Consider the following 17,588-nt stretch of genomic DNA (forward strand, 5'->3'; position numbering starts at 1 on the left):
CTACCATGAGGCAGACCTCTTGCACTGGAACATTGGGATTGGACCCTTACAACAGACCTCCAACCAATAGCGTCACAAGCTGTGGAGGGAAGCTCCAACCCTTTACAATTTACTCTCTCCTGATTGGTCCCTCTCTACCTGCGGCCTGTACCAACTCCTCAGGCCTTTGACGCCTATTCTGACCTCCTCATGACGACATCCTGACCTCTAGCTCTGACCTCTGACCGGCCTTTAGAAGACCCAGCTGACAGGAACCCACTGCTGCTCTGCGCCTAGTCTCTCCAGCGCCATCTTCAGGCCGCAGAAGGCCCCCTCCAGGCTGTCGTTGATGATGTTCAGGTCAAAGTAATGTCCGTAGGCCCGCTGGATCCTTTCACTCTCATCCACTGTCCTCTTCAGCTCTGAGTCCTGCATGGGAGGAACAGGGTGATGATAGTGGCTATCATGGACAACTATGACTTGTTTGCATATGAACAATTGGGCCCATTCAAAAAGCATCTCAGAGTAGACATGCTGATCTAGGATCAGATTCTCCCTGTCCATTACAATCTTATTCATTGTGGTCTAAAAGGTCAAACTGATCCCATGGCATGACCGAGAAGGTAACAAGGGATGATGTAAACACTGAGATTGGTTGTACACGGTCAGAAATGAATTGCCGTGAATGGGCATATTAAAGATGATGAATTGCTAGGGTTTATGCATTTTGAACATACCAGTCCTACATTTTACCATGTGTCTAACAACTATGTCTGCTAACAGTAACAGGACCAATGATGTAGCTGTGATACAACTATCCAGTCTGTCTGGGACTCACCGTTAACTGTTTGGTCATGACTCCGGCGTCTTTGGCAGACTTATTCATGGCTTTGAGGACCTCGTAATCTGGAGCCTCAATAAACACCACGTAGGGAAGGAACTCTGACGTCCGCAGAACCTTAAGTGCCTGTAGCGTGGAATGAAATCGTTGAAAAGTAGCTGTAACAATATATTATTATAAGCCGCTAATGACGTAACCAGCTAATCAAATTGGCCATGAATCACTTGAAAATGTGTCTCATTAATGGAATCCCCTCCTTCCGTTTCATCTCTGTAATTCAAACTCTCGCTTTGGTTAAACAATAAGAACATTATATCATAACCCTATTACTTTACTATGTGCCGAAGTTTGGCATAGTGGTAATGTAGCCAACAATCTAAAAATAAAACAATACAATATGAATGGGAGACAGAATTCAGCTCTCCTTTAAATGAAATAAAGGTCAAGATCAACCTCTTCCCTGGACATTGATACTCCAAAAATGTATAGAGGATAATATCTGAATGAATAAAGATGCCCAGATGCTATAGTCTACCTGTGGGTTGACATCCAGGATGCAGATCTTGCCAGAGTCCACCACCTCATGGATGGAGTTGATCTTGGTGCCATAGAGGTTCCCGTCGTACTCGCCATGCTCCAGGAAGCGCCCGTTCTTAATGTCCAAATCCATCTCACTGCGAGTCATGAACGAGTACATCTGTCCATCCTTCTCATCCACCTTGGGTTTCCTCGAGGTAACTGTTGATCAGTGGTGGAAAAAGTACCCCATTTTCATACTTGAGTAAAAGTAAAGAGACCTTAATAGAAAAAGTAAAAGTGAGTCACCCAATAAAATTCTACTTGAGTAAATGCCAAAAAGTATTTGGTTTTACATATACTTAAGTATCAAAAGTAAATGTAATTGCTAAAATATACTTAATTATCAACAGTAAAAGTACGAATTTAAAAAAAATCCTTATATTAAGTAAACCAGATGGCACAATTTTCTTATTTTTAAAATTGACGGATAGCCAGGGGTACACTGGCTATTGTTTACAACACTCAGACATAATTTACAAAAAAATGCATTTGTGTTTCGTGAGTCCGCCAGATCAGAGGCTGTAGGGATGACCAGGAATGTTCTCTTGACAATTTTCTGTCCTGCTAAGCATTCAAAATGTTAAGAGGACTTTTGGGTGTCAGGGAAAATGTATGGAGTAAAAAGTACATTATTTTCTTTAGGAATGTAGTGAAGTAAAAGTAAAAGTTGTCAAAAATATAAATAGTAAAGTAAAGTACAGATACCCCCCCAAAAATACTTAAGTAGTACTTTAAAGTGTTTTTACTTAAGTACTTTACTCCACTGCTGGTGATAAATACAGATTGATGGTTGTTGTTTGGTCATATACATTAAGGTATAGCAACCGAAAAATATAGTGCTGAACAACGCACACAGAATCACAAAATGTAGTCTTTGTAACTCATACAAATGTGTATCCCGCATTTGTATTTTTTTTTAAATTGTTTGTTTTTTGTATACTTTTCTAATATGGCATTGATTACAGAATACCAGAGTACATCTAAGTGTCAGTGTTTGTAGCTCTGTCAATGTTCAATGTTAGTACTACTCACAGGGGATGGTGGTCCCATAGCGCAGGGGGTCTGACACCAACAGTTTGTTCTTCAGACTACGGCGGCCCACTCCCTGTGCTCCAATCAGAACCAACGTCTTCCGACGGAACGGGGAAACCTTGGCCACCTCCTCGTAGATCCTCAGCTCGTGCCGATCAAACTCTGAACAGTCAACATATTCATATCAGATATCCGCATTACTAAAGGTATTACTTTACCTAATCGAATTCATGCTGCACCTACACAATCTAGCATAGTGCATTGATAACAGTTTACACTTTTGTCTAATAATGTTTACAACAAGTAAAGACTACATTCGCAGGAGTTTCGAACATTGTTACGTTCACAAATGGTCATGTTGGTACAAAAAACGTACCTGCATTTTTGGTCGTTAGATACATCATCTTTTTTTTCTTCTTCCCGCCCATTCCAGAACAAAGAGGACCTGTGAAAAGCAACACACAAAATGTTCGGTCTTCATTCAGTACTTCTCAACCCACTTCAATTGAATCGTTATCAATTTAATGAACAGCGCCTGCCAGTCAGGGTCTGTTGCCTTTTACAGTGTTGCTGTTCTGAATCGTAAATCAAGTCTGCTGAGGGTGCAATAGGTAGCATGTACCACCAGAGGGCAGTATGCCTCTGCATTACAGTAAGGATGACACTCCATTTTATTACAACAGTACAACTGGGAATCACTGTTACTGCCCAGTCGTCTCCTCAGTATTGGCCGGCAGGTGGGCTTTGAGGACGTTTGTTTGAAGCAGGGACAACAATGGGCATGACATAACCTTTTGATGTTTGTTTTATGAAAAGAAATACAACTTTGATATCGACACAGTGGATCAATATGTTGATGGGATGCATTAAAAGAGCTGGCCCTTTGACAATGATCACTTCTGCTTTTTAAATATGGCTCAATCACATTAAAATCCTAATCATATACTGCATGCTGGTTCCAATGGCTCAGTCGGTAGCGCCACTGTTGTGTGTTTGATTCATACATTCAATACAAGTAGCTTGGGATAGGCATTTTATATATAATTATATCATATACTGCATGAATACCCCCCACAAGTGTCCCATATGTGTCTACAACAGGCCCAAGAGCAGTCTTAGCAGACTGGCACTTCCTCCTACTGAAGTTACATTTAAGTAGATCCTCTTATCCAGAGTGACTTGCATACATTTTCATAGTATTTTGTACTGGTCCCCCGTGGGAATTGAACTCACAACTCTGGCGTTGCAAGCACCACACGCTACCAACTGAGCCACAAGTGAAGTGAAGGGAAGCAGCTGCAGGCAAGGCTGCAGGCTGACTCACCACCCACCACATGTACTATTGTGCTACAGACAGACAGAGGACACTACAGTATGAATGTGACCTGACCCCTCTGTTTAGAATGAGCTTAACGAGGAACAGATTGAATCAGCCCGCCTGTCTGAGTCATTCCTCTCTAAGCCTGCTGCTTATTGCTAGTCCCTCTTCACTGATGAAACAACCGTCTTGAAGGTTGACTGGGGGACAAGCAGGAGGCTAAAGCGTACACGTGCACAGTGCACACACAAAAGACCCAGAGCAACAAATCTTTCTTTTGTCTCCATTTATGTGTAACGGATGTGAAATGGCTAGCTAGTTAGCGGTGGTGCGAGCTAGCAGCCCTTCAGTCGGTTACGTCACTTGCTCTGAAACCTAGAAGTAGTGGTTCCCCTTGCTCTGCAAGGGCCGCGGATATTGTGGAGCGATGGGTAACGACGCTTCGTGGGTGACTGTTGTTGATGTGTGCAGAGGGTCCCTGGTTCGCGCGAGGGGACGGTCTAAGGTTATACTGTTACATATGCTTCACGGTTTTATTTTTGTGGACCATATTGTTGCGCGTTCAGACAATAATAAAGTATCATCACACCTTATCCCGTTTGAGTTTTTCATTGTCTTGTGTAATTTCCTTGACAGATGTACGAGGAGTAAACGTGTTCAACTTGTGAACTCAGAGCGTTATCTTTAGCGTGTAGAAGAGGTCAAGCTACTTTGTGTCTTCCTGCCCTTATGGGTAATAATACGGTATAAGGAATGACGCATATACAATATACAGCACCTGTTGTAACCAGCTCCAGATCTCTCTTGACAAAAGCCTTCCTCTTCTCCTCCAGGAGCTGGCTGGGGATGAGGCCTGCACTGCCCCCCTCCAGGTGACATGCCTGTGATGAAAAAAAATACATAAAGCTGTCCTATCACCATATTAAACAACAACACATTGAAAACTATTCGGGGATAAAGTGAACGAATTAAGAGTGGTTGTCCATTAGAAGTGACTGACCTGCCACCAGTTGAGGTCCTCCTGGTTGAAGATCTGCAGGATGTCTCCACTGCTGAAGCCCAGGCCTGCCTCCTTACAGGGGATTAGGTTGTCATGGGACGGGTCGTACTCAAAGTGACACTTCACATAGGCCTGAGGGAGACGGAGAGGGAGCGCGGTGAACAGGTTAGCCGCTTGAGTAGAGGCGTTTGTATTTATTAAGGGTGCCCATTAGCTGCTTCCAAGGCAGCAGCTACTCTTCCTGGGGTCCAGCAACATTAAGACAGTTCTATACAGTTCAAAATATCACATGGCATTACATTTCATGACACTCTAGCCAATACATTTAGTGTGTTCCCTCAGGCCACCACTCCACTATCACATATTTACAATACAACATCCATGTGTACGTGTGTGTAGAGTGCATGTCTTCTTATCGTGTGTGTCATAATATATAATATACTGCTTATTAAAAAATGCAAAGTTGAACACTTTAGTACATTACAGCTAAACTACTTGTAGTTTACATGCCTTTCTAATGTAAACACAATCTGGTCAACCAGTGTGTGGTCTCAATGGTCCCCATTGAATAGCTACAGTATCTGGTCCAGACCATATAAATCAGACGACCTTGCTCATCCGCCTCTTACTTTCCCAGACATTACAAAGCTAGAGCAACACCCCTGTAATACCTTCGCCTGAAAATGGAAAAGCCAGAAAGGAGGAAGAGCCATAACGGGTAGCCATGGCAATCATACGATATGCTCTACGGTGATTTCCAAAGCTGGCGAGTTGAAGCGTGAATGAAATGCTCCACCATCACCCCCCCCCCCCCCCCCCCCCAAAGCTGCCACTAGGCGTCAGAGAGGGCACTGGGTAAAATATGTTGTCTACTTAGCTCGGTCACCTCAGCATACACCCGCACACAGTGCAGAGAGGTGGTTATTGTTGATACTGTGTAATACACAGAGTTGAACATCTCTTTAATGGACTGGATTTATTTTGCACTTATGGGGAATGTATCATCTACTATCAACATGTACTGTAGCACCCACCTGCACGTAGATCCTTATATGGAATGGAATTGTGTTTTGACAAACAGTTTTTCTCATGATTGGCAATGTGCTGTGATGATGGAGCAGTTTTCCGATGCAAGGGAAATGTCTTTTCAGACAACAGCGTCTAATCTGTCATCTCTCTCCCTTTCAGAGATAACATTCTGCAGCAGCTCTCTGTTTGGACAGCTTGAAGTCGCCTCCGGCAATCAAAACACTTCAAAATGAACCTGCGTCGGTCGTCAGGAAGAAATTCAAGGCAGTAGCCACTCAGAATTTGTTGTTCGAACCTTTTGAAATGCGCCCTGAAATATTTCAAACGAATAGCCCAGACCTGATGTTATCCAGTCAGCCATGAGGGGCCGATTCAAAGGCACTCTTTCAAAAGGGTGTCTGGCCCAGGGCCTCTGTCCAGCTCATATTGGGCCTTGGCTGGTCAGTGGAATGGGATAGACAGTACAGAGCTGTGGGTTATTGGCATGACATGAATTACTGTTATTTGAGACAGGTGTCCTGTCCTGTGAGCTTTTCCTTGTGAGCTTTCATTTGGGCCATGCTGTTGCTGAGTACACTCAGTCTATAACACTCTTTGGCTCCTTTGAGACCCTGTGACAATTAGCTAGACTCCAGGGTTAAACACTCACAGAGCTAAGGACACTATACCAACAACAAATTCAAAGGCTGGGCCCCTAAATGGAAAGGGATTGTTTAAAAGGACTCATAGTAACCAGTAATGTGTTTTGGGTGTATTCATTGAGGGTGCATACTAAGGGGAACAATCCACTATTTTGAATAACTTACTTACTGCAAAAGTTCAAACACTTGCAAATGGTGTGAAACTCTTAAACACTCTTCTATACAACATTTTTGTCAGCTGAAATACTGAGGATGTGGCTGGAAATCAAACATCGCAAAATTTCCTTTCTAGTTGGAACTGATCTACCGTACAAATCCGTTTTTTCCCCCGTTTTTTTTGGGGGGTTTGCTCTAAATCCTACTCACTCCAGTAGCTAATTCATTATTCATGAGAGAAAAATAATTCAGTAGGATTATATGGGGTCAATTTCACGCCACATGTATTGAATTCAAAATAAAATAAATTGTGAACATGAAAAATAAAGTTGAGAATGTAAACATTATATTTTCCAGGACGGGTGAAATAATGTATGTTGAAATCAAAAACCAAACAATTGAAAGCATAATATATAGAATTGTAAACAAAAATAAGACATCAAAAGCAAAACCCCAAAACTGGTAAGTAAATAATTTTAAAGCGAGAGTAAAACTCTATGACAATTTAAAAAATATTTGAAAACGAATGCAAAAATCTTTTCTGTTAAACTTTCCCAGCAACCAATCCTATTGAATTACATTAGATCTGAAAAGATTTGATAGGTAGAAGAAATATGGTAATAGCTCTAACTGTACTCTGACAGACTAAGTGGATTTTTTGGGGCATATTGGATACACCTACCCAATGCTTTCAGATCTAATGAAGTCCAAAAAGGGATATGGGCTAGGGTTCCAATTAGAATAAATCATAGGACCCTAGGAATTTCGGCAGCTGTTGCTGAGGTCATATGGGTCAATGTATGGGGTACACCGAGGGATCAAGGGTCAGGGCTCAACTCACCTGGCGTGGGGTGTGAGGCTCCTGGTAGCTGGGGAGGATCTTGAGCACCACGCTGCCGCTGGCCTCCTTCAGCATCTGCTGGAGCACCTTGGGGTCATTGCCCACCTCTTTTGCATTCACCTCCTTGATAATGTCACCCACGTAGAGGAGGCCCTGCTGGTCGATCATCCCGCCATGAAGGATGCGGGCGATCACCAGCTCTCCACTCTCCACCCGAAATGTCACACCCTACAAAGACAAAGATGTAGCACTTTATTTTACCATTGTGTTTTTATCTACCTGAGCCGAGTCAAAGAAGAGGAAAACATCCATGACTAGAAGTACTAACAAAGGTTTAACAAGGACCACCATTTTGTTTTTCAGTTTCATAAAGAACCACACCACAACTCAACACACAGTTGCACACGTAAACCACTGTAAAGCCATTTCAAAATGGCTGCCAGGGTGTCCAGCATTTCTTGTCCCTCACTGAGTCTTACCAGGTGCTCTCCAGACACCTTGCGGATGCCCACCATCCTGACTGCATCTGGGGGCACAGGCTGGTTGTTGAAGGCAGCGTCCATGAAGGAACAGGGGCTGGGAGGAGGAGTCTCAAAGGTCTTGGATGCCACCGAATCATGAGTTTCCATGAGAGACTGTGGACCAATAGGGACAGAGGATCAAGATGTGGATGATTGCATGGCACATACTGTAGGATAGAATTGTTCTAGTAAGACAGTCATATTTGCAACTGATCTTAAGAAGACTGCATTGGATGCATTAAACAAAGTAGCATGGCATCCATGGTAGCATCATCAGTTAGGTTTCCCTTCAGTAAGGGATTTCTTTGAGAATGGAGTAGAAGTCGTAGAGTTGGAGGGCTGATCTAGGATCAGTTTAGCCTTTTAGATCATGATGAATAAGGTTGCATGGACAGATTGCATGATCCTAGATCAGCTATGATATCAAGCATAAACGAAAACGTTGAGTGTGTAGACCTGGAAGTGTGGCTCCTTCAGTATGCATGCCAGTTCGTCTGCGGCCTTGCTCCTGTGCGTGAGGGGAGTGAGCTCCTTCAGGATGTCCTGCACCAGCTCCATGTTGTTGTCACTCACCGCCTCCAGCCTGGACTCCTCCAGGTTCTCATGGGCCTGCGGGTAGCAGGGAGACGGGAACTGAAGGTCAAAAAGTTATTGTTAATAACTAGCAATCTTTGTTGGTCATTTTAGCCCATTGCAGTAATTATTTATATGTACTATTTAGCAGACACGTTTATCCAAAGCAACTTTCAGTGCAGTGAGTGCATACATTTTAGTATTCAAACCCATGACCCTGGCATTCCTAGCGCCATGCTCCTGCCAACTGAGCCACACAGGACCAATAGTACCAAATTAGAGCAAATATATGGCAAATGTCACGACGTACTTAGGCCGTACAAATAGTCACAGAGTATTTACTATTAACTCAGTTCTTTTGTAGCACTAAAGTCACTGTCCTGTAAAAATAAAGAAAACATCTAAAGAAACACAGTGTAACTCCCATGCAGCAACAAACGACTTTGAGTCACGACGTCACCAAATAATATGCAGTCTGCCCTAAAACAGTCAGACACACTGTAAGTTTTCTCCCTGTGCTGTGGAGCATCAATATTTTAGTTTATATGAATATTTCACTTCGTATTTCGCACTGAGGGCACTGAGCCTACTTTACTGAACATGTCCTCACCTTTTAACACGACTGGCCTCTGGCCCACCACCCACGTGAAACTTATGAACTAAATCACAATGTGCTCCTGCCCCTCAATCTCCAAGTGTTTATTTCCCATTAATCCCAATAACAGAAAACCCTCTAATTCCTTTAGAAGTTTGAAATGCTGTATTGTGCCATTAATTAAATGGTTCCACTTTATATCAACTTATGCTGGCTTCAACCATTATACAGTAGATACAGTGTAATTACAATGTTGAGGCAGTGTTACAGTGTTGAGGCAGTGTTACAGTGTTGAGGCAGTGTTACAGTGTTGAGGCAGTGATACAGTGTTGAGGCAGTGATACAGTGTTGAGGCAGTGTTACAGTGTTGAGGCAGTGATACAGTGTTGAGGCAGTGTTACAGTGTTGAGGCAGTGTTACAGTGTTGAGGCAGTGTTACAGTGTTGAGGCAGTGTTACAGTGTTGAGGCAGTGATACAGTGTTGAGGCAGTGATACAGTGTTGAGGCAGTGTTACAGTGTTGAGGAAGTGATACAGTGTTGAGGCAGTGTTACAGTGTTGAGGCAGTGTTACAGTGTTGAGGCAAGTACAGCGTAATTACAATGCTGATCCAAATTAGCACCAGAGAAATGAATAAGAACACTGAGAAAACAACTCAAATAAGGATATCAATACATAGCAGTTCATCTGCTGCTGCATAGACTATAAATATATATCAGATATCATTTAACATTCCACCGCTCTGCTACGTTACTCCCAAACAGACACAAATAGCCATGTTGGTTTTTGGGTAGATTTACAGAGACAGTCAATCCCACAGAGACATGCTCCCATGGGCCTGTTGTCTGGTCTGGCAGCTATGGCTGTTTGTTTACGTGACGGAAGGGAATGCGCCCCTGCTGTTGAACAGGATATGAGTACACACAAACACTTGCTCGGACGCAGAAACACACACACACACACACACACACACAGACGGACGGACGGACGGACAGACAGACAGACAGAAAAACAGACAGAAAAACTGACAGAAAAACAGACAGAAAAACAGACAGAAAAACAGACAGAAAAACAGACACACACTCAAAGAGACACACACACACCCACACAAACACCCCCACTCACACACACACTGCGTAGGACTCTTCTGCAGGAAGACTGGGTTTACTAAATGTGCTTTGGCAAGGGTCTGGCAACCTGGTGGAGCAAACTGTCAGAAAGTGGTCCTCGGACAGCAGAACAACACAAATACTGCTGCTTAGATCAGGGGGTGGGGAGACAGACAGCCAGAAGGTTCAGACCTCTTGGAATAGCTACCTTTAGTCTCTGCTATTGTTGTCTGGCTTTGTTAGCTACTTCACAGGCACATTGAAAATATGGGAGGCTGAAGAATCCAAATAGAGCGAAAGGACTGCATGTGCATATTAAGTCTTTGTCCCGTTTAAAATAAATTCTGTAGACCACCTAAATTGACGAGAATACTGTAGCTACCTTTAGTCTCTGTTGTTGTTGTCTGGCTTACTGTATGCATACACTCTTCCAAAATGGTTCTTCGGTTGTCCCCATAGGATAATCCTTTTTAGTTCCAGGTAGAACCCCTTTGGGTTCCATGTACAACCCTCTGTTGAAAGGGTTCTACATGGAACCGAACCAAAAGTGTTTTACCTTGAACCAAAAAGGGTTCTTCAAACGATTCTCCTATGGGGACAGCCGCGGAACCTTTCTCGGTTCTAGATAGCACCCTTTTTTTCTAATAGTGTAGCATACCAGGTCTGTGTCGTCTCGTTCAAAAGACATAGGCCACCTCAAGACGTGAGTGAGAGCAAGAGCAATTGCGCGCTTGTGATCTTATGAGCTATTTCAATGCTTCAATAGTTCTGATGACTCCAACATAAGGAGCCAAGCAGTAGCTGCCATGTTGATAATTGATCATGATGCACTGTAGCTTTGTGAATGGCTTTTGGCATAGCTGCTCCATATATTCTATACCATGAAGAACAATACAATAGACCTGCTTGGAGGTCAATGGCAAGCAACAATACACTCTGTTCAAAACGCCTGTTTCAAGTCCTTGAACATAGGACAGTGTTCGTACAGCTTGCGTCTGTGAATTAATCCTTTAGGAGCTTCCCATATATAGATAGACAAAAGGGGGACACACACACACAGATAGACACACACACGCACAGATAATAAATCTCCCCCAGAAAAGAAATAAATCAGCCTTGAGAGAAGCGGAGTGGAGAGCAGAGAGAGAGATGCAAATGGATGCATTTGATGCAATGCTCCCCAAAGAGCTCTAATCTCCTTCTCGCTTCCAGAAAACTCTGTCTGTCTGAATGCTCTGAATCGGAGAGAGAGAAAGACCACACAGCATTAGTGAGCCTGCGAGTCTGTTCTTTCTTTGAGAGCATGGCAAAGAACAGAGTATCCCCCACGATTGTAAAATCTCAGAGCTTCTGACAGTTCCTAGGTCTCAACTGCATTTGAATAGATAACGCAACGATCACGACTATATTGTAATTTTAATAATTACAATGTTAATGTCAATGTTGATTTGTTCATTTCCTTCTCAAGGTTCTAAACTTAAATTGACGTTTTATTATTTCGATTATCGATTGTGGACTTTTCATTCTAGTAGCTTTTGGAAAATTCAAATGTTTTTAAGGGCGCTGAATTTGGAATCATGCTCTTTTCTTTTCGGGAAAAGGAGGACGTTTAAAATCGGGGATAAAAAAAGACCGAACCCGGAGCTCAGTGGGGCGCTGCTCTCAATAGCCAGTCTGCTACTCCCAACTCCCTTTATCCCTCCCCTCCTCCTTCCCTCCAACCTCAGTCTCTTCAAAAGCTGAAAAGCTCAAAATGTAACTCAAACGAAGAACATGGATCCATTATATGTTGGAAAACTAGTAGCAGTCGTCATTAAAAAGAAAAGTCGATAAGGCAAGTTTTTGTTTTGGTATCTCTTCTCTCACAAGAAAGTAGCTTCTTTGTGCTTTTTGGAGAACTTGGTGAACTTTGTGCCTCATAAGGTTGTGATTTGAGTCCAGTGCATACAGTTTTTGACAAGAACAGACTGATAAGTTGACTAAACAAACGATTCATGAATTGCAATTCCATCTATGTAAAGCAAAGAATATAGTCATATGAAGACAACTAGAACTCAACAAGAAAGCAATAGCCTTATATCGACAAGGCCAACATAGTGGAACAGATCCATAGAAAAGTAGGTATACTGTAGGTAAAGTAATATTCTCACCACAGGGCTCTCCATGATGCCCTTGAGGAAGATGAGGTCCAGGTCATTGGCCATGGTGGAGCTGGTGCTGTCACTCAAAGTGTCCAGAACCTGCTGCATAGCTGGAGACAGACACAGGAGAGAAGAAGACAGTTAGGACTACAGGTTACTCATCATTCCACTTTTCCCCCCTGTGCAGTGAAAATCATTTTTACAAAAAATGAATATTTAAGTAAGCTCTTTGCAGCAACTTTTTGAGTGCGGAACTACTACTACTATATCGTTTGTATATCTATACTCGCTGGTTGTATACACATACTAACCCTTTGGGAGAGTGCAGTGGTTTTCATTTGATTAGTCACCATTGGTCAGCTCATAAGGAAAACAAACACATAAAGAGAGAGAGAGTGTGAGAGAATAGAGATGTTCACCGGAAGCATGAGCAAAAGAACCTAGAGAAAAAGTTGTCTAGAGGAAAGCGATACAGAGAGAGATGAAATGCCTCACATCCTTTCCAAAGCAATCTCACCACTGTCAGTGAATTCCCTGTCAATTTTCTTTCTGACAGTGGAGACAGCATCTCACCTCCCCTTCGTCTTTCTCTACCTCTTATCTCTCTGGGGTAGATTCACAGGGAGGGGGGGGGCAGCAGGAACTGTACGATCTGAAGAAGTCACGTCAACAACCCTTCAAAGCAACTCCACTTGTATAACTAGGAAGGTGGGCAGTGCAGTTTGTCCACTGATTTTATATAACAAAAGGGACACATAGTAGTTGACTGACTGACGGACTGTCACTAACTGACTGACTGACTGACTGTGTGGCTTTTATTTAACCAGGCATGTCATTAAGAACACATTTCCTTTTACAATAACGACCTGACTGACAGACTGATGGAGACAGTGGCATTTCTTCTCAGAACATTATCCTTCCCTCATTATGTTGGATAGCTTTTCGTTAATCTCACTGTCTTATCCCATCCCCAACCTATCGCAATGCATCAGACTTGTAAATTGTCAGAGAAGTCACAGTGGGAGTCCACTAGAGCATGGGTTCTCCAAGTCGTAATGCATATTATACTAAACAGATTAAACATATTTTGGCCAAGGGATCCGTGAAATAAGTTTAAAGGGTGTAATACAATAATACAATGTAATTTCATTACATATCATTCATCTACAATTTAGGTTCTTAACCAAGGGCAACATAGGCCTGGGAGGCTCACTGGGATATTGGTATCCACTGCAGTACTCCAACAATTATAAAATGTTTCAACTCAATACTTATTGTACTCCCAAATTTGCATTTTTTCATCAAACATAAATGCATTGCAATCAAACTGCAAAGCTTTCTCTGCCTCAAGGCAAAATATGTAGAATTGCAGGATATTAGCTTTAAAGCTGCAACATCAAAACATCTCTCTGCCACATGCCAAAATGTGTAGAATTGCAGGAAATTAGCTTGAAAACCGCAACATTTTCTCTCCGATGCCAAGAGACGGGCCTTTAAAATGTTCCTCCCCAGGGTTTGAGACTTGGTTCGTCCTGCCATGCACTGCCAAAGTCATATTGAAACTCCTTGTTTGCTATTTCTGGAATGTGATACAAAACAAGGCAGCAATGCGCTTCAGGACAATGTGGACGCCTCCGTGCCGTCAGGTAGGCTGTTTGGAGTGTTCATCCAACTGGATAAAAAAAATATATACAATAATAATAATTATCTCCCCCCCACTTCTAAAACCAAAGTTGCGCCCCTGACTCGAGTTGTGTTCTGATTATGAGAGGGTCCCTGATAAATTTGCTATCATTAAAGGGGTCCCCGTCCCCAAAAGGTTTGAGAACCCCTGCACTAGAGTTTTTTTTCTCCCATTTCATCACTTGCTAACGAGGCATCATTCCCCAATGAGGGCGTGATGTGTAACTCAGAGATGATCTGTCCAATTAGAGTGCAGTTCATCAATTTCATCAGCTCCATTAGGAGTGACTGTGCGGCAACTTTGGAGACACAAGGACCCTGCATCATTTACTGCCTCCCACTATAATATTGTTTTCTCATAACCATAGATCAAGGGTATGATTACCCTACCAGAGACCATCAAAAAACTATTAAACAGATCCAAACCATTAAGTCCTAGTCCAGTTTTCAGCTCATGTTTCACCTGATTTAGATAACAAAAGTCGCATCTCAGTAGGTGGTCCAGGTAATTCATGAAAAAGCACAAGTGTGGCGGTGGGCCGTCCTCTTCTGTTCTCTATTGCTCCTCTATTGTTCCTCAAGCAAAGGGGGAGGCTGGTGTTTTTGATCCTAACATGGATGACAATACTGAATATCTAAAGTGGACAATAATATGCATTGTGAACAATAAGATTTGGAGGACAAGATGCATGATGATGTATGACGACTATAAAATAACTTTATTTTGAAACATATCCAAACGGAATTAAAAAGAAGAAGAAAACTGGACACTATGAAATATGTAAATTATGTTAAGTCGTCAAATAACGAACCCATGTATTGATGTGAAAACAGATTTGTATTTATATGAATTAATCTATTATGTTTGTTAAATAACAAAAAAAAAATATATATATATATAATATTATTTTTAACAAAAAAGAAAGAGAACATGTGATCCTCTAATAGTGGCTGGGAGAAACTTCTATGAATTCCACCCCACTCCATAACACTATAGCTCTGGTGGCACAGATGGATAACATGACATAAAATATAGAGAGAAGACAGTAGAGAAGTTGTGCATCTTTTCCAACATGAGGGTCAGTGTGAATCATGGCCAAGAGTGACAAGTAGTTCTGTACTCACATCCCTATAGAGACACTTCACAAACAAAGTAAGGCTATAAGGAACTCTGAGGTCAGTCATGTATTGTACATCAGACACAGCCTTGACTTGTGTCAAAATAAACAGAAGTCACACACTCTAGTCCACTCCAAATCCTCACGTATGTCCTATATTAAGAGAAACACACTACGAATCTATGATGAATCACACACATACAAACACACAAACGGTATGTTACCACAAAAATCTCTGATGTTCGTAATGATACTGTTCATTTTCAAGAGGATACTGATGAATGGTTCGTTTTGCTCTCCCTGTCATTTTTTTTGGACATCTGTCCTATCATCGCAGACCTCTCCCCAATTATAGAGACATTACTGTAGTTATACTCATCCTAGACAACTTCTGCAGTTTCAACACATCTGCCCCCAGCTGTCAATAGCAAAACAGAAAGATGCAGCCCTGGTCTTGGTTTGGCTTCCACCGGGACAGGAAGGAAGGACGGAAGGAAGAAATAAAGAGGAAGGCCCTCCATGATTACAAAACCCAGCCTCCCTCTGCCTCCCTAAACAAATAATTAGATGTAGTGTGCAGTGGTAAAACCTTGTTATCCCTCCCCTCATCCTCTCTTCTCCTCTTCCCCCTCTTCCCCTGGAGATCTGGAGCAGAGATTGCAGATCAAAATCTGGAGCGGAGGTTGCAGAGAACAGATCAAAATGCCGACCAAGCTTTTTCAGGCCCTGCATAATTCTCTTTAATCACCAACACTCACCACAGTGTGCCACAGGGTTTGTTTACTTTAGTTTACAGGGCCCTTCTTTGCGGCACTCTCTCTCTCTCTCTCTCTCTCTCGTCTTCTCTCAATTTCAATTTAAGTGGATTTATTGGCATGGGAAACATATGTTTACATTGCCAAAGCAAGTTAAATAGATAATAAACAAAAGTGAAATAAACAATAAAAAATGTACAGTAAACATTACACTCACAAAAGTTCCAAAAGAAGAAAGACATTCCAAATGTCATATTATGTCTATATACAGTGTTGTAATGATGTGCAAATAGTTAAAGTACAAAAAGGAGAAAAAAAATTACATAAATATAGGTTGTATTTACAATGGTGTTTGTTCTTCACTGGTTGTCCTTTTCTTGTGGGAACAGGTCACATATATTGCTGCTGTGATGGCACACTGTTGTATTTCACCCAATAGATATGGGAGTTTATCAAAATTGGATTTGTTTTCAAATTCTTTGTGGGTCTGTGTAATCTGAGGGAAATATGTGTCTCTAATATGGTTTGGCAGGAGGTTAGGAAGTTCTAGTGCCCTCGCCAATTTGTTGATATATATGTTGAAGAGGGTGAGGCTTAAGCTGCATCCCTGTCTCACCCCCCGGCCCTGTGGAAAGAAATGTGTGTGGTTTTTTGCCAATTTTAACCGCACACTTGTTGTTTGTGTACATTGATTTTATAATGTCGTGTAGTTTTACCCCAACAAAACTTTCCATCAATTTGTATAGGAGGCCCTAATGCCAAATTGAGTCGAACGCTTTTTTGAAATCAACAAAGCATGAGAAGACTTTGCCTTTGTTTTGGTTTGTTTGTTTGTCAATTAAGGTGTGCAGGGTGAATACGTGGTCTGTCGTGCGGTAATTTGGTAAAAAGATAATTTGACATTTGCTCAGTACATTGTTTTCGCTGAGGAAATGTACAAGTCTGCTGTTAATGATGAAGCAGTTCTCTGTTGACGCATATCCCACAGTAGTTATTGGGGTCAAATTTGTCTCCACTTTTGTGGATTGGGGTGATCAGTCCTTGGTTCCAAATATTGGGGAATTTGCCAGAGCTGAGGTTGATGTTAAAGAGTTTAAGTATAGCCAATTGGAATTTGTGGTATGTATATTTCATTATTTCATTTAGGATACCATCAACCCCACAGGCCTTTTGTGGGTTGGAGGGTTTGTATTTTGTCCTGTAGTTCATTCAACGTAATTGGAGAATCCATCGGAGAATCCAGTGTCTCTCTCTCTCTCTCTCTCTCTCTCTCTCTCTCTCTCTCTCTCTCTCTCTCTCTCTCTCTCTCTCTCTCTCTCTCTCTCTCTCTCTCTCTCTCTCTCTCTCTCTCTCTCTCTCTCTCTCTCTCTCTCTCTCTCTCTCTCTCTCTCTCTCTCTCTCTCTCTCTCTCTCTCTCTCTCTCTCTCTCTCTCTCTCTCTCTCTCTCTCTCTCTCTCTCTCTCTCTCTCTCTCCTGTTCTTATTCCCATCATTCCGACAATGCTGACATCATGTAGGCATCACAGTAGGCTCTTTACATGGCTTGAATAAGATATAAAGGAGAGTTAAATAACAGAGGGGGGGGGGGGAAATAAGTAGCCTAGCCATGCTTTTGGAATAGGTTTGCCATCTAGGCAGATTACGAGCGAAGTTGTGAAAGCGACAAGAGAATAATGGCC

The 17,588-nt window shown here is 42.2% G+C and overlaps 1 protein-coding gene across 2 annotated transcripts; it reads right to left on the bottom strand.

Moving 5' to 3' along the window:
- Positions 1-231: 231 nt before the first annotated feature.
- mpp2b (membrane protein, palmitoylated 2b (MAGUK p55 subfamily member 2)) lies at positions 232-12,462 on the bottom strand. 2 transcript variants are annotated; one of them, XM_038990374.1, is made up of 11 exons: positions 12,364-12,462; positions 8,394-8,546; positions 7,896-8,051; positions 7,417-7,644; positions 4,750-4,881; positions 4,528-4,630; positions 2,808-2,876; positions 2,432-2,593; positions 1,356-1,558; positions 818-946; positions 232-408 (listed from the first exon to the last, which is right to left on the bottom strand). In XM_038990374.1, exons 1-11 carry the CDS (start codon positions 12,460-12,462, stop codon positions 232-234), a joined length of 1,611 nt encoding a protein of 536 aa, XP_038846302.1. The 2 variants fall into 2 exon arrangements, with proteins under 2 accessions (XP_038846302.1, XP_038846301.1); XM_038990373.1 differs by having other exon boundaries at positions 8,394-8,557; positions 12,357-12,462.
- Positions 12,463-17,588: the final 5,126 nt, after the last annotated feature.

The sequence above is a fragment of the Salvelinus namaycush genome, chromosome 4, assembly GCF_016432855.1.
Source record: "Salvelinus namaycush isolate Seneca chromosome 4, SaNama_1.0, whole genome shotgun sequence".
NCBI lineage: Eukaryota > Metazoa > Chordata > Actinopteri > Salmoniformes > Salmonidae > Salvelinus > Salvelinus namaycush.